The 18,467-nt window shown below is 40.6% G+C and overlaps 1 protein-coding gene across 2 annotated transcripts in view; it reads left to right on the top strand.

The window, feature by feature from the left end:
• The window catches only part of TTC7A (tetratricopeptide repeat domain 7A), a 351,234-nt gene that overhangs the window by 227,386 nt on the left and 105,381 nt on the right, over window positions 1-18,467 (top strand). For both annotated transcript variants that reach the window (XM_033938375.1, XM_033938376.1), the window contains one exon: window positions 874-1,034. In XM_033938375.1, the coding sequence (XP_033794266.1) occupies window positions 874-1,034 (161 nt within the window). The remainder of the gene's footprint in view (window positions 1-873; window positions 1,035-18,467) is intronic.

The raw sequence follows: 18,467 nt of genomic DNA, 5'->3' as shown, positions 1-18,467 counted from the left end.
TGTCAAAATGTAGCATTACGATTCTACAGATTGGCAGTTTGCAAAATAAAATATTGCTCTTTTAACTTAAAGTGGCAAAATAACGCTCAACATTTAGGAAGTTGGTTGGGCTGAGAACTTTTCAGCTTATATAAGGCATGGTGCCTAACTCTATTAGCTTATAACTCATAAGAGGGTGTGGCCATGGCATGTCAGGAGCATTCCGAAAAGGTGCATGCATAGTTATAAAATATGGCCTCGGCACATCTAACTCGGACACCAGCATTTACACCAGGTTTCAGCAGGCATAAATCTGGTGCTTAAAAGTTAGTTAGGTGCAGGAATTGATGCTAAGTGTGAATCTATAAAAGAAACGTGCTTGGTGCTGATTTTTATCCAGTTCTGAATTTTGGGTGCCATTTATAGAATTCCCTCCCTAATCTGCTTCATTTCCTTCCTGGGACAGTGCCATAGACCTTTCTTGTCTTTACCACTAGGAATCTTCAGTGCTAGTCCCATATTTTCTTAAGTTCCATTACATTTCTGTCTCTGCCCTGCTTCTGCTTGAAGCCATTCCATATAGCATCCAGCCTTTCTGTAAGCTATTTTCTGATGTTGTTCCTAATTGTCCCCTTGAAGACTTATATAGTGGCCTCTATTTTACAGCTTCTTTTTCTCTACAAAAGTTTGTTTCCTGTGCTTTTATACTTTTGTGGGACTACCCCCTGGTTATCTTTTTTAGGGTGTATAAAACACACCCCTTTCCTAGAAATTCCTTTACTGCAGTGATGATAATGAAAAGAGGGAAGTATTGCAATTTTCATTTCCCTTCCCTGGGATCTTAGAATAAGTGGGTATGAAGTTCACTGAGAAAAATGTCTTTTCCCTCCCAAGATTCCTGATGCAACAGAACACCTTCAAAAGGCTTTAGAAATCTGCAAAGATGATATGAATTCACTTCATCTGCTGGCCCTCCTATTTTCATCCCAAAAATACTATCAGCATGCATTGGATATTATCAATATGGCTATAAATGAGTATCCGGAAAACTTCAGGTAAGTAACAATGCCTGATGTATGATCTTGTTTAAAAAATTTTTTTAACTTACAGGCACTTATAATAGTAATTATAAGACTAATCATTTCTCTAGCACCACTTTGGTTCTCTAGCACCACTACCCAACAGTCAGACTAAGTATAAAAATATTTAGGAAGAATAAGTTACATTTTTAAAGATCTTACAGTATATGTGGGTGGCTGAGACAATGGAAAATAAGGTGATTTACCTATGATTGCAAGGAATGTTGATAGAAGATGAATTTGAACCCTGGTTCATTACTCTGATAATTAGGTTACCCCTTGTTTTGTCTCATTTCTCATCTCAGAAACTAGTGAACAGTGGGATTTTTAAGTACATTTTTAACTGTGCTACTGTTTTAATGCAGAATAGCAAGACAATGCAGGAGGAGAGTGTGGCACAGTGGTTAGCGTTACAGCCTCAGCACCCTGAGGTTGTGGGTTCAAACCCCATGCTTCTCCCTCTGACCCTGGGCAAGTCACTTAATCCTCCACTGCCCCAAGTAGATTAGATAGATTGTGGGATAAGGAAAAAAAAATGTAAACCGCTTTTGAGTGTGGTTATAAAACTACAAAAGGTGGTATACAAGTCCCAATCCCTTAATGAAGTTTTGTACTACACAAGGAAATTATGCAGCATGGTCTGTTGTAGATCATTAAAATAATATTGTTGGTTACAGCTAGGTGCAGGGAAGAAAATGACTTCAGAGTACCACGGAAGCCCTTCTTGGTTTGGTTCCTTTAAAATGATTTTATTTATAGAGGTGTATCTGCTAGGTTAGCTCAAAAGTCAGACAAATTGAACCATACTGTCATGGATTAGGTATACAACATAATTTGAATATAACCACCTCTATAGTATAGGTCTTTATTTATTTTTCTATCCCTTCCTCCCCAAAGAGCTCAGAAGAGGTTAACATACATAATATACAATTAACATCTCTTCTGCCACCAAGCTTGTTAGGGAGCTCTAGTGAAAGCATTTTACTCCTTCAGATGCTCAGAGTGGTGCTGGAACATCACCTGAGAAAATAAAAGTATTATCTTGGTGAAAACCACCAATGTTTCCTCTTAGCTATATGGGAGTTCTCCAACTGCCTTGTGTGGTGCTGCTTCAATATTGGTCTCTCAGTCACTAGGGACAGGCAGGTCCTCTGGAATTCACCAGAACTTGCCTGTTTCTAGTGATTGAAAACACAGTATTGAAGCAGTACCCTCTACTGGCAGCAATGAATTTGGAGGACTGCAACACACTTTAGAGGGAACATTTCATACCACCCTCTATGAGCAATGGAGAAAACAGTGTTTGTAGAAGCAAACTGTAGTCCGGGTTTCCGGGGGTCCGGACGGCTTTTCAAAACCTGGCACTTTGTCCGGGTTTTGAAAAGCCTCCTCAAATCATGTCAGGCAGGGAGGAAGTCCGCATATGCGCGGACTTCCTCCCTGCTCAACAAGAGCGGGGGGTGGGGCTAGAACGGAACTGGGGGCGGAATTAAGGTGTTACAGGGTAGGGATGGGCGGAAATGGGCGGACCTGGGGGGCAGGTCTAGGGGGGTTGGATTTTCCGATTGGAAAATCTGGCAACCCTAATTATGTACTTAAGGGTGGACAAGAGTTTCAGATAATCAACCTTTCAATTTGTTGAGAAGTACTTCAGATAATAAATGACTTGCTAAAAGGATTTTTAAATTGATACTGCATAGAGAGAGAGAGAGAGGCATAACCAGTAGAAGAAAGGCGATGCCTATGCCCCTGTACAAGATTGGATTGTGGTTCAGAAGAAAGTGACAAAACTGGTATGGGGCTTATACTAAAAGACATATGAGAAGAGACTGGAAGACATTAATATAAATACAGTAGAGGAAAGGATGGATAGGGGAGATGTGATACAGATGTTTAAATACTTGAAAGATATAAATATAGAAACACATATTTTCCAAAGAAAGGGATACAGTTAAACTAGAGGACATGAATTGAAGTTTCTGGGTAGTAGACGTCAGAGTAATGTCGGGAAATTATTTGTTCATGGAGAGACTAGTCGATGTCTGGAATGCCCTCCCAAAGGGAGGTGGTGGAGACAAAAATGATGACAGAATTCAAAAGGGTGTGGGATAAACGCAGAGGATCTCTAATTAGAAAATAGATGGTATAAGAACAAAACTTAACTGACCACATGTGTGTTGTGTCGAGTAATGCTTGGATGGCGAAATAAGGCAAGTGCCAGGCAGACTTCTATGGCTTGTGGCCTGTATATGTAAAGACAGTTTAGGATGAGCTGGAGAGAACTTTGACATGAAGTTAGAATAAGAGGACAGTGCCAGTCGGACTTCAGCAGTATATTACATTACATAGTAACATACATAGTAGATGACGGCAGATAAAGACCCGAATGGTCCATCCAGTCTGCTCAACCTGATTCATTACATTACATTAGTGACTTATATTCCGCCTTTACCTTGTAGTTCTAAGCGGATTACAGTATAAGACAACTGGACATTTCCAGGAAGTTACAATTTAGGGGATGCTTACAGTTCTAAGTGGGATATAGTATAAGATAGCTGGGATTTTCTAGGAAGTTACAATTGGGGGATGCTTACATAAAAGATGCAAGGAATTACAATTTAGGGGACGTTTACATAGTAGATGCAGGGGATTACTGTAAGGGAAGGTTTAATAGAGGAGGCAAAGGGGAGAAGTTGGGGAAGGGAGGAGAATTGAGAAATACTAGTAGGGAAGAGGAGTTTAGGGTTGGTTACTTGTTAGGGTTGTTGGGAGGTTGTATAGTTTTTTTGAATAGTAGGGTTTTGATTTCTTTTTGGAATGATTTAAAGTCACTTGTAGTTGATAACAAGTTGGAGATAAAGGGGTCCAGTTTTGGTGCCTGCGTCGCTAGGAGGCCGTCGTACATCTTCTTTCGCTGAGTTCCCTTGATTAAGATAGACTGAAGTGGACTTCGACAGCAACTCCAGTAATTAAAACTTAAGGACAGTGCTGAATAGACTTTTTTAGCCTATGTCACAGAAATGGTAAAGAAAGACCTGGATCAATACCACATTCTTTGTTAGTTTAATCATGACTTGATAATGAGTTTGACTGTTGGGCAGACTGAATGGATCATTCAGATTGTTATCTGCCATCTACTATTTTAATATTTTACTTGGAACATATTTGCAAATGGTTCAAAGGATGAGGTCCATGGCAGTGTCACAATACCTATATGAATTTTATATAAGACCGACTTACCCCTAATCTGCCCCCAGACATAAATAGATTTGCTAGCTGCTTTCATACAGAGTGCACTGTGTCACAAATTTTAAATGAGCACATCTGTAGGGCTAAACTTTTAAGAAGCTTCCATGTAGGTGAGCAGAGCTATTGCTGTTATTTTGGTAATTAAAATATCATTCATTTTATAGCTTTTACATTTTAAATCCAAATACCACAGTCCCAAACATGATGGACAGTTTCTGAATTTCTATTTGAAATATCTTTATTAGGTTTAAGACAACACAGAAACCACCCCCTTCAAAAGTACAGTAATATACAACAACTTAGGAATCCAAAATAAAAATTATACAGTAAACAATAAACAATAGTTATCCAAAGGAGTCCATACTCTCTGAAATCGTTGAACCAACAGCGATTTACAGCAGCTATCTCTTCATATTTACATTTAAGACATACCCCAGCCCACCATGCATTAAAAGACAGAACAGTACAATCCTTCCATCCTGACAAAATATGCTGTATTGCCAAATCCATAAGGATATCAAAAACTTTGCCTTATACTGTTGCACTAGATGAAGCAAAGCAGACTCGTGACGCTGGCTAGGATCCAAGATGGCTGCACACTATGTTGGCTGAGCTACATGCTTTGGAAGCCACCTCAAACTAAACTTTTTCGCTATCCCATTACCTGAAATCTTGGTAATACCGAAGAGGAGAGGACGAAGTGCTGCTGGAGCCTTGCAGCGCTCCGGGATGGCTGTCTTCGGCAACATTGAGGAGCTGATGAGGAGAATGAAGGGCATGCCGCTGTCGTCGGTGAATTTCCTGCAGGAGATGCTTCGTGGAGGCGAGACCGCAGCGATCTCTATGGGACTGGAAACATCACTGAATCCTGATGTTAGAGCACCTCCCCCATGTCGTCAATCTACCAGCTCCCCTTGAGTGGAGGTACTTCCGGAGGTTGGAGTTCACCTCCTCCCGGAGGCTAAGGAGAACGAGAAGGGGAGTGTGGCAACGGACTCTTTGTCGGTGCATAGGAGTCTGAATATGGAGACTGAGGAAGTAATAGCAACAGCAATGGGGGGTGACAAGTCTAGCAGGTCGTTTGACGAGCTATGCTGCCAGAGGGTGAGCAAACTGAACTAAATTCACATTTGTTTCAAATTGAAAACCCCCGGGAAGTAACACTTGATTCTTTATGGAATCTTGTTGCCAATTTGGCAAGATCTATAAATCCTCAGATACAGCAGTTGGAAGGGAAACTTAAGGGTCAAGAAACTGAGATTAAAAATTTGAAGACTGAAGTAGAGGATTCTAAAACTTCTTTACAGACTGTCCACCAAGAGTAAAGACCTCCAAGCGAATTAATGAGACATTAATTAAGGACAATATTAACTTGAGAAGGAAGGTGAAAGCATTGGAGAACTTTTCCCGAAATAATAATCTTAAGACTGATTAATTTCCCTAGGGCTTCTATAGTAGCTTCTAGGGAAATGTTGAAACGTTATATGTTGGAAGTATTGGAGGTTCCTGAGGAGTCAGTACCTCCATTTACACAGGTTTATTATCTTCCAAATATGGCACAAAATCGACAACAACAGGAACTGGGACATGATTCAATTAACATATCAAATCTGTTAGAACTGTCTGATAAAGAATTGGTGACCTCCTGCAACTTTACTTCTAACAGTAGCTCTCACACCAGATAAAAACTGGTTGCTGAGACTTTCTTTAAGAACAAGCAAAAAGAATTCTTAGGTCTTAAAATACAGATGTTCCCAGATTTGGCTAAAGATACGCAGAGAAGGAGACGTGAATTCTTGCTGATGAAACCTGGTGTTACAGCTCTGGGGGCGACTTTTTACCTACGCCATCCATGCAAATGTGTAATACATTATCGATATCATAAATTTGTTTTCTTTGAGCCTTCCCAACTGTCAACATTTCTCTCAACGTCACACTTGGAGAAAGATGAGATCTGAGTGCTATGTTGAAGTAAAGGATGCCCAAGTCTCATCCAACTAGTTTATTACTTGTGTTACTATATGTAATTTTCTTTAACACTCGCTTATTACCCATTTTGGATCTTTTTTGAGGACTTGAGTTGAAATTTAAGCTTATACTTGATTTCTTCTATTATGTAAATTCTATTTTATTATTCATTGCTTAATGTCCTTTCTGTACAAGTTATGCTTGATTCATAATGAAAAGTTAATAAATAAATTTTTTTAAAAAGTTGAAGCAAAGCAGCTGAACAGTTGCTGAATTCAAGCTATTGATCTTCTCTATTCTTCCAGTGTTCTTATGTATTGTACAATTGAGCCTGAGTTGCAAGTAAGTGAAAATGAGAAATTTGTAGAGATCAAAATTGCATTTGTGGAACCAATACTTGCACTTATTCGACAGGTGAACTTATTCGACAGGTGAATCCCTCATACTTTTTAAGCCTCAAGTGAAATATCTTCAATTTGCAGTGTTTCATTCGACCCCCGGGGAAGATGTCAAATAGCTTAAGTCAGAGCAGTAGGCCAGATTTCCAATCTGAGACCTTTTCACAGATTCAATAATTTACCCCAGGTGAATGTGTAGGAAGTTATTCTATTCCTCATCTAAGATTCAGTAGGTGGCCCAAAACAATTAGTCTTTTTTCAAAGAATGAATAAGCAATATCAAAAGTTATCTGGCTGACTAATGCAATTGTGATGTGGTAAAAAAAAACAACATACGTTAGTCCCCTCAGTAGAGCACTCCATTTTCAATATCGTATATAATGGGCACTATTCTTTAGAGCTCCTGAAAGAAAATACTTCCAAAGGATATGATGTATTATGCAAGCTTAGTAGTTTACCTGTGGGCTGGCAATGCCGGGAGCTCAAGAACCTCTGTAATTATACTAATCATCTTTTTTACAACCCACTAGTCTTATTTAATTATATTGGTCGTTATGAGCGTTCAGTTGGGATTACTTATTATGATGTATCCAATTTTATTTACAAGTTTGATTATTGAAGAGTTGATATTAAATATTGACTCAGAGAAGTCTTGGAATTCAAATAGTAGTTCAATCAAGCAAAACACAAGCTTTAGTCCAGGTGAATGTCAGTCAAGAGTGTACATTGCTACTGACATGTGCAGTGCAAAATAAGCCAGAGCACCCGATTCTCTTTCTGCTGCTGTTCTGTTCTCCTCTTCTGTACAGCAGAGAGAAAGGGGGGGGGGGCTTCTGATAGAAAGCTTCAAACTAGGAAGGCTTGATGTATTTTTAGCAGTTAAATATGTGAAGAACTTGCTTAAGAGGCTCCCATCCCCTTGAGCTCATAATAAGATAGTATTTTTTTCAAGTACCTTTCTTATTTCTAATCTTAATGTATATTTTCTGTAAACCGCTTAGAACCTAACGGATGTAGCGGTATATAAGAAATAAATTACATTACATTACATTACATTACATTACATTACATTACATTACATTACATTACATATTAATCTTACCAAGATCTAGAGTTTTCCTTCACTAATTGGAGTTAAACCAGAATTGGAGGCAGTATTCTTTGCTATGGGACTTGAACCCAGCCAGGCAAAACCTGGAGTGAATTCCTTTAAATCATGCCGCCAGCTCATGGTAAGTTGCTGGACTCACTTTGCTCCTACCAGCAGTGACAGAGTTAATTTCCATCAGGCATTTTGAATTCTGGGATATGGCCGATACAACTGGAGGAGGTCAATTGAGAGTAGAAGCTGACTGAAACTGCTTTTTTGAGTTTCGACCAAAACTGCCACCGAAACTCAACACTTGTTTTGGTCAAAAGTGAAGACTCAACTTTGGTTGTGTGAATGTGAACCAATAAGCACTGCTGTGGATTGTCAGAGCTTTCATTCTACATTCCTATGCAAAATCCATAGTATCCAAGCCAGAATATAATTTAAATAATGAAAGACTGTATTTTACCTTCAAGCAAAATAGCCTTCACCCACATGGACCACATGTAATGAAAACTTAAACTAAAAGTCATAGTGCTTTTTACATAGCTGACTTTGCACCATATTCGGAGTGACAGCTGACATCATAACTCCACAAATATGGTAATTCTTTTTTATATTCTTATTTATTGAAATTTTAATTATCATACATACAAGAATCCTCTTACTGAGAAAAAGTGGAATACCATAAGTATAATTCACAGAAAATAATGAAACACAAGAAGCATTATCCATAAGGTTTCCATTTAACAAAGTCCATAACTCCGGGGATGGGGGGAGGGTGAGCAGCACATCCAGGAGCTAAGCTAAGAGATACCAGTTAAAAAACCAAGAAGACATGACAGCATTCTGTTCAGATGAGAATGAATAATATGTAGAAGTATGAGTATCAATTCAGCATAATAAGGGGGAAAATGTCTATGGAGGCATTTTATCTAGATGTAACGGATCAAAGAAAACAAACTTGGAATCTTTATATTTAACTACATAATTGCATGGATATTTTAGGAACAAAGTAATCCTTCTGTAGAGCACTTTAGGATGTAACACAAGAAACTGTTGCCTTTTCTTTTGAGTAGCATAAACCACACCTGGAAAAATATGAATGTTCAGTCCACAAAAAGGAAAATATTCTGAAAAAATCTTCTCAGTATGATGTCACAGTCCATTTCCAGTGTGGATTTGTAAAAGGGGGGTGAGAGGTGGAGGTTAATGTAGTTTATGTTTGGCTTTCGAAGGTAAACCCATCTTCCTTAGATCAGAAATAAGCAAATGTTGGCAAAATCAGTATATATAAGGGAAACATGAAAACATTTCAGTGGTAGTTGGAGAGAAAGAGGTGACAAAGCAGTTTGAATTTCTTTGTAGTGGGAGACCACAATAAAAAGCATTGCAGTAGTCTAAATCAGGTAACACATAACTCTGAAACATGCTCCCGGGTGACAAGACTTTGTCAAGACCGGAAGCTGCATGATTGAGCGCTGCCAACAAGGCTCCTCTATCCAGGTTGAGAGATCTACCCACTGCAGGTTTCAGGGGAAGCTGTCAAAGGCCTGGGCTGAGAGATGTATCAAAGGCCAGGGGAGATTAATTCCTTGGATGTTCCCAGCAGCAACAGTCTAGACAAAGACTCCAGAGAGGAACGTTTGCAGACCTCTTACATTTATTTATCATAATTACAGAGACTAAAGGACACTCGATGAAGTTACATGGAAATACCTTTAAAACAAATAGGAAGAAATATTTCTTTCATCAATGAATAGTTAAGCTCTGGAACTCATCACCAGAGGATATGGTAACATTGGTTAGCATATCTAGGTTTAAAAAAAGGTTTGGGCAAGTTGGGAAAGGTTTGGAAAGGTTGGGCAAATTGTGAAAGGCCCATAGTTTGCAATTGAGACAGACGAGGGAGGGAGCCTCTGCTTGATTTGGGATCAGTAGCATGAAACATTGCTACTATTTGGGTTTCTGCTAGGTACTTGTGACCTGGATTGACCACTGCGTAAAGAATAGACTGGGCTAGATGAACCATTGGTCTGACCCAGTATGGCTATTCAAATGATGTAATGTTGATGTTGCTGACATTTAATGTTACTACCTCATGTTTTTTGCATGTTAAAAATGTTTGAGCTAAAACAAAACAAAATAAAATAAACATCATTCCAATGCAATTAGCAATGTGTCAGAATTTTGCAGTCGTGAATGTTCATAGTGTCCACCCCCAGCTTTAACCTAGACCTTCATTCACTTTGGGAAGTTCTCAACAGCCTTGGCAACGAATGGTCCGTGCAGTCTCTGTTCAACAAATGCTACTTTCAAAAAAGAAAAAAAAAAAAAGCATTTGTTGAACAGAGACTGCGGGGAGCATTCGTTGCCGCCAGTCGCTGGAAGCAGTTTAATCTGAAATTGGGACGAGCAATTCCATAAAAGAAAATAGCATGGTAATTAAAAAGACCCCTGAAGCAGTCCAAGAGCCGAAACACTGGCAGTGTCGGGCCTTCCATTTGAAATCAAGAAGTATTTGTCCCATTTCTGCAGGCGTTTACACTTCTTTGTGGGTGTTATTGAAAATTAAAATAACCTTTTGACTGAAACTGGGCGGAAAAAGGATTTTGGGCTGGTTTTGGCACCATAACTAAAAAGTGAACTCAAAATCCAGTCAGCCTCTATTTGAGAGTTAAAAAGGAATCAAAACAGACTAGAGATGGTGAGGCTGGGCTAAGGCAATCCACAGACTCTCAATCAGAAGGATTTCCACAACAAAAAGCTGAAAGGAAATTGCCTTCCTTTCTGTTAAAAGCTTCTCTGAGTTCCAAGCTAGAGCAGAAACAGAGGGACATCAAAAGGAAAGCAAACAACAACAACAAAAAAACCCCAAACCCACCATTAACCAGAGGTTAACTATACACATTTCATTCACTGCTTGAGAGTGGGAAGAAATTGAGTTTGTGAACAAGTCAACCCAGGAAGGGATTCTGTCCCTGCAGAACTTTATTAAGATAGAGTCCAGCACAGCACACACAGGCCACATGGCTGTAAGGTTTCTTACTCCCAGTAAAGATTTAACTACCATAAAAGAGCTCAAGGCACTGCATAGGGAAAACTTTCCCAAAATGTTACTGAGGCCATCAACTGGACTTTTCAACTTCATGCAGTGTGTTTTATCCATTATTTTTTCATTCCCTTTTCACTGCCAGCTCTGTGTAGCTGGATAATTTGACTTAGGACATGATTGCAGTTGTATATTATCTCTTTAATGCTAGAGTTTTATGATGTGTGATATTAATTTGAATGTTCTTTGTTAATGTCTGCTTAATGATCAACGTGATTGTTTCTTTTCCTTGTAAATACCTTTGAATGCTACAGTGTACAGTATAGTTAATAAGTAAAGTACCTGGAGGACAGCTTCGCTCGGAGTACATGAAGAAGGACACAGTATTACTCAAAAGGGTCCAGAGAAGAATGACTAAAATGGTTAAGGGGCTGGAGGAGTTGCCGTATAGTGAGAGATTAGAGAAACTGGGCCTCTTCTCCCTTGAAAAGAGGAGACATGATTGAAACATTCAAGATAATGAAGGGAATAGACTTAGTAGATAAAGACAGGTTGTTCACCCTCTCCAAGGTAGAGAGAACGAGAGGGCACTCTCTAAAGTTAAAAGGGGATAGATTCCGTACAAACGTAAGGAAGTTCTTCACTCAGAGAGTGGTAGAAAACTGGAACGCTACCGAGAAACTGCCTTTAAGCTTCTTCAGCAATGTCTGACCAATGGGCTGCAAGGGGAGATGGGAGCAGTAGCTACAGAAACAGTGCCTTAGCAACCTTCAGTCCTGCTTTTCCATGCAGACTATTGGCTGACTAAGTTTCTAAGCTTCGTTAGGAATGTTTGACCACTGCGCTGCAGGGAGTGGCGGGAGCAGTAAATACAGAGACTGTGCCTTAGCAACCTTCGGTCCTGCTTTGACTGCAGCCTATTGACTGGCTAAGCTTCCTTAAGAATATCTGACCAATGGACTGCAATTGTCTTTGTATCACTTTCCATGTCTCCTCCAGCTTGCTTTAAGTTCAACTGTGTTCTCCCTTTTACATTTCATATCACTTCCCTCTGCTTGTCACAGAGACATTGCCTTAGTAACCTTCAGTCCTGCTTTTCCCTGCAGCCTATTGACTGGCTTAGCTTCCTTAGCAATGTGTGACCAAAGGGCTGTAGGTAGAGGCGGGAGCAGTAGGTACAGAGACAGTGCCTTAGCAGCCTTCAGTCCTGCTTTTCCCTTCAGTCTATTGACTGACAGCATAAGAACATAAGAACTGCCGTCACCGGATCAGACCCAAGGTCCATCGAATCCAGCGATCCGCACGCGCGGAGGCCCAGTCAGGTGCAAACCTGATGTAGTTTTAGCCACTCGTATCCCTCTATGCCTCTTGTAAGGAGATGTGCATCTAATTTGCTTTTGAATCCTAGAACGATGGATTCAATAATAACCTCCTCTGGGAGAGCATTCCAGGCGTCCACCACTCGCTGCGTGAAGCAGAACTTCCTGACATTTGTCCTGGTCTTGTCCCCCCTCAGCTTCAGTCCATGTCCTCTTGTCCATGTCACACTTGACAAGGTAAATAATTTATTTTCCTGCTCTATTTTGTTGATGCCTTTCAGTATCCTCTTCTCAAGGGAGAACAGTCCCAGTTTCTTGAGTCGTTCCTTGTATTCCAAGTTCTCCATACCAGTTATTAGCTTCGTTGCTCGTCTCTGCACCCTTTCCAGCATTTTTATATCCTTCTTTAGGTTGGGAGACCAATGTTGGACGCAGTATTCCAAGTGTGGTCTGACCATTGCCCTATAGAGTGGCATTACAACTCTCTCCAACCTACTCGTGATTCCCTTCTTTATCATACCTAACATTCTATTTGCTTTCTTTGCCACTGCCGCGCATTGTGCCGACTGTTTCAGGGTCCTATCTATCATTACACCCAGGTCCTTTTCTTGTTCACTCTTGCCCAAAGTTGTACCCAGTCATTCTATACTCGTATTCCTTATTCTTACTGCCTAAATGCATTACTTTGCACTTTTCCACATTAAACTTCATTTGCCATTTCTCCGCCCATTTCTCTAACTGACACAAGTCACTCTGGAGTACCTCGCTGTCTTGCTGTGATCTGATTGCCCGGCATAGCTTTGTGTCGGCAAACTTGATGATCCCACTGGATGTTCCTTCTTCTAGGTCATTTATGAAAATATTAAACAAGATGGGCCCAAGTACCGAGCCCTGAGGCACACCGCTAGTCACATTCTCCCAGTCTCCCATTTATGCCCTCTCTCTGTTTCCTGTTCTCTACCCATTTGCCTATCCATATTAGTACATCCTCCTCTATTCCATGGCCTTGTAGTTTCCTGAGAAGTCTTTCATGTGGAACTTTATCAAACGCTTTTTGGAAGTCCAAGTATATTATGTCCACTGGTTCTCCATTATCAATATGTTTGTTCACGGTTTCAAAAAATTGGAGTAAATTTGTCAAACATGATTTCCCCTCCCTGAAGCTGTGTTGACTGGATCCCATCAGGCCATGTGTGTCCAAGTGCCGGACTATGCTATCTTTAATCAGTGCTTCAACCATCTTTCCAGGGACAGACATAAGACTCACAGGTCTATAGTTGCCCGGTTCTCTTCTTGACCCCTGTTTGAAAATTGGCGTGACGTTCGCTATCCTCCAATCTCCGGTATCTGACCAGTTCTAATTGACAGGTTGGCAAGTTTTTGTAATAGCTCTCCGTTTTCAACCTTCAGTTCCATCAGGTCCAGGGGATTTGTCACCTTTAAGTCTGTCAATCTGATAGTATATCTGGTCCAAGTCCACCTCAACTGTAGTGAGGCTGTCCTCTATTACTCCTTTGAACACTTTCACTACTTCTGGTATTGTTGTGGTGTCCTCCTTCGTAAAGATAGACGCAAAGAAGGAATTTAGTCTGTCAGCATCCTTAGCAATGTCTGACCAATGGGCTGTAGGAGCAATAGCTACAGAGACACTGCCTTTAAGCATCTTTAGCAATCTGTGACCAATGGCCTGCAAGGGAAGTGTGGGCAGTAGCTACAGAGCAACTGCCTTAGCAAGCTTCGTGCCTCCTGTTCCCTGCAGCCTATTGGTTGGCTAAACTGACCAGTGGGCTGCAAGTGGAGGTGGAAGCAGAAGCTATAGAGACAGTGCCTTAGCAACCTTCATTCCTTCTTTTCCCTGCTAAGCTTCTAAGCTTTGTTAGGAATATCTGACCAATGGGCTGCAGGAGAAGGTGGGAACATCAAAAAAATCCCCCAAATTACACCATAGATGAATTTTGCCATACTCCAGACCAAGCTAAATCTCTTTTTTGTACCGGAAATCCCTAGATTCACCCCATTTCATTAAAATTCTTAGGGCCTTTTTCAAGATAAAATTTACCTACATACATACAAACATACAATTATTGCTTGTTTTATAGTATAGGTTCTGTTTGTTGTTGAACATTGTCTGCTTTCTGGTAAATTCTGTGGGTCAGAGTTCAGGGAGCAACTGTTTTGAACCCAGCCTTTCACACTTTAGCAGTGCAACGCTCCGAACCCTGATTCCAGGTGCTGGCGTGTTCATCCCTGAAGGGGATAAGAAGCTTTGGGATTACACATACATTTCAGTCACTGACTGTGCAAAGTATCTGTAGCCAACAGATTTTTGTCTTCCTTTTCTCTTTTCTGCACCTCTTCCAGTCACACACTGTACTGCTAACCATGAAATGAAAACATAGGGATAGTGTTCTAAGTAATAATGGTAGGATTGACAGTAGGTTAGAGCAAGTAAGACCAAAATATTTCATGAAAGCTTTGAGGGTTGCTATGGACATGAGATATATACTTTGGAAAGTAGGTCCTTCTCTTGCATCAGATCAATCTCTTTATCTGGCTTCTATTTTCTTTTACTCAGGAGGTTAACTCTATAGAGACACCCAACGTTTGTTCCTGCAGCCTTACGTCTAAAAGTACAGAACAATAGTAGAGTGTTTGTGTTAATGTACATAGGGTACTATGTTGTGCAACCCACTCAATACAGAAGCAGAAGCAAAACAGCAAAATTTTGGAAGCATTTATGCACCACCTTTATCAGAACAAACTGACCCATATGCTTGCGTTCCTTTGATAGTGCATCCTGGATTTTAGCAAAACTACTCAAACATATTAAACAAATAAACAGTATTTTGACTTCTATTGTGATTTGGGTATGAGTTCCTCTTTGATTTAGCTGGGTCTCGTTTGCCTTCTATGAAAAGCACATTGTTGCTTAGTAATTGCCAAGAAATGGATAATTCATAATAAAGGGTTTGTTTGTTTTTACACTACCCCTTCTTGCTAGTTCTTGGTTTTTTTTCTGCATATTTGTTTACATAGACTAGAAAGAACATGCAACACGATATTCAACTCTGCCTAGTGTGAGGCAATTACTCACTGGAGTTCCAAATTTCCTCAGTGCCGTGCGCCTGATTCTTTGGAACCTTAATAGGCCACTAAAAGTACTAAAGTCTCAAGTTTAAAAAGACCACCTGAAGGACAAAGGGGAAGTGGACACACTACAATACCTGCTAGATATCATACCCTACATGGCACATGTAAAAAGGCCACACCCAAAAGGAACAATTTTGTAACAGCAGAACTGCTGCAAGTGATCCGTATGACAGTTTCTGTTGCATAAACATAGGTGTCTGTACTCTAAGTCAGAGGTTCTCAACACGCAGTACATGTACCCTTAGGGGTATGCGAGCCACTTTTTGAGAGTACGCACTGTACAGGTCTCCTGACCCCTTCCTGCTTAATGGCCACTGGGGATCCCATTCCCTCTTTCCTGCCCACCGGCCTCCGCCATAGCCGACCTGGAAGGCTTCCCTACAATGTCAGCCTTCTGGGTCAGCAGGGGGATCCCAGTTACCTCCCTCCAGGTGGGTTGTAGCTATTTAAGATAGTGACAGTAAGACACTGAGGGCAAGATTCTCAGGAAACTGCGTTAAAAAGCGACAGTCTGCTAACGCAGCCGCTTTGATAGCAAATTTTAAAAATACGAGACATTCTCCAAAAATCGCGCATGCAAATGATATCAGCGGATAGCAGGGAAGATTTGCTAAATTTACATGCGTCAGATCGCTGGTGCTAGTGATTGGCACATGCGCAGAATATACAAGGAAAGAGACGTGAATGTGCACATGTCCCTGGAAAGCAGCGCAGTCAGCACCATCCATATTTTAACACAAAATACAAGTGGCTCAGAAACAATTCTAAACCACGAGCATTTGAATTCTGGAATCGCAGGACAAATCCCGTCATGCTTTGTGAATCTTCCCTGCTGTAAAGCATCAGTGACGCCATATAAGCCGTAAGCGGTGTGTCAGTCATAGGCATATAAGAGCTATTGAACGAATGGGAGGGGAGAGGAGGGAAGAAGTAACGTCGACTTTTATCAATCGCGCATAAAACATGCCTTTCTCTCCAAAAAACTACTATAATTCAGGTAAATCTTATAATTTGTTTTTAATGTAAAATTTAATCAAGACCCACAACCAGAAACACACAAGACAAGGGTATCATACACGCGCTCAAGAAGAAATGTTGGCTTTTAACAAGTGCGCATGAAACATGCCTGGGTTAGGTGCCGCTAGGTGGCCTTATCAGTGACGCCTAGCCAAAATCCACATGCAATTTAGTTGTTTGTTTTTTTTAATTAATTGGTGTGGTAATTAACCTTGCCATTAAAAACTAATTTATGTTTAAATGATTTTTATTAATTTTGTAGAAGAACATACAATAAACCAACACGATAAAACAGTGCTTACCCAGTGTTTAAAAACTAATTTTAAAAAATTTTAAAAAGTTGTGTGTGGAATTCCACAAGGTACCTACTAAAAAGTAAACATGGTTAGGGAGCAGAGAATAGGCATGGTATAACTTTGGTATCTGTGATAGGCACTGGTAAATTAGGCCAGGAAATCATTGTCCTAATATACCGGCACCTTCCACTAGAATGCCTAGCGATGCTTAAGCCTGCATATGTGCCACTAGGTGTGATTCTGGAAATGTCGCCTAGTGGTTGATTAACAGCCATGCTGAGCAACACCAAAACGTTAAGAGCTGTAAATAGAACCAGCCCCTTAATGCCCACCCATTTTCCCTTAGGTCAGTGGTCTCAAACTCACGGCCCGGGGGCCACATGCGGCCCGCCAGGTACTATTTTGAGGCCCTCGGTATGTTTATCATAATCACAAAAGTAAAATAAAACAGTTTCTTTATCATATGTCTCTTTAGCTATAAATGACAATATTATTATTAAGACTTAGCCAAAAGGAAAGATTTATAAACTATAAAGACATTAACTATATTTTCTGAGGCCCTCCAAGTACCTACAAATCCAAAATGTGGCCCTGCAAAGGGTTTGAGTTGGAGACCACTGCCTTAGGTCCACCCAAAATCTGCTCTCTGGCCTTGCTCCTGGGAGTTGTTGCAGTTTATATGTGTATTTTATAAACCATGGGGCTCGTAATCAAAACTTAAACACATCTAAAAACCTGCCCAAGTCGGCACTTGGACGACCTAAAAGACAGGTCGTCCAAGTGCTGATAATAATCAAACCTATTTTTTTTAATGTATCCAGGGACTTTTTAGGCCTCTGAAAGCTGCTGTGTGCCCAGAACTAAAAGGGGCGTATCTGGAAGAGTGGTTAGGATGGGATGTGGGTGGGATGTGTGCTGACCTAGACATAGTCATCCTGCAGGGATAATCGAAGGTTTTACGAGACTTCCTGGATGGAACTTATAAATGCCCAAAAGGTATCCAAAGTGATCAGATAACCACTGCAGATACAAAGTAAAGACCCACACATACTCCCCCAGTGTTCACTGACCCCTCATACCCTCGCAAAGATCAGAATAAAAATGTACATAACTATCTCCAGAACATCAGCACCTAGTGTAGGAAATCTAGTAGAGCTGAACACAGGTCTCTTAAATAGCCTGGGGGGGGCTAGTGAACCATAGAGAGGAGGACCCAGGCCCATTAGCCACTACATACATGGTGGAATATGTGAGCCCACTAACCCCCTATCCCCAGACCCACCTGCAGCCATAAGGACTATTGAGTTTGGGGGGCTTACTATATCCTATAAGGGAGTTCTGGTAAATTCACAGCATTGCCCTGTAAGGTGCCCCATTGCTCTGTTGCCATGTCTGGGTGGCCAGTCCATCTCAATGATATCCCTTCCCATGTCCAAATGGTCTTGTTCTGGGCGTTTGGGACTTGGACAAAATTTTGGTCAAGAATGTGGTATAAAGATAGACGTACTGGCGGTCTGGACAAACAATAGCTTGGATGTCCAGATAGACTATTTAAAACAAAAAACCATTTTAGACATATTTTTTGAGAATGGGCATTTTCCCACTGCCAACTTTGGGCATCTAGCACTATATGTCCCAATTAGTCTTAGATGTATGTTTTGATTATATCCCTCTGTGTGTGCACACTTTGCATTCTAATACTGAGGCTTTCTGCATAGACGCAAATGTCAGCACCCATTATTTCTGCAGGATCTGTGCTACTATTTTATAAAGACACGTAAGTGCCCAGGTATCTTCATGAAATGGGCATCTTTCAGCTCTAGGAGCCCTGTTATAAAATTCCCCTTATATTGCAGGTATGAATACTCCC

The sequence above is a fragment of the Geotrypetes seraphini genome, chromosome 3 (assembly GCF_902459505.1).
Source record: "Geotrypetes seraphini chromosome 3, aGeoSer1.1, whole genome shotgun sequence".
Taxonomy (NCBI): Eukaryota; Metazoa; Chordata; class Amphibia; order Gymnophiona; family Dermophiidae; genus Geotrypetes; species Geotrypetes seraphini.
This window is presented reverse-complemented; position numbering and strand designations above follow the sequence as displayed.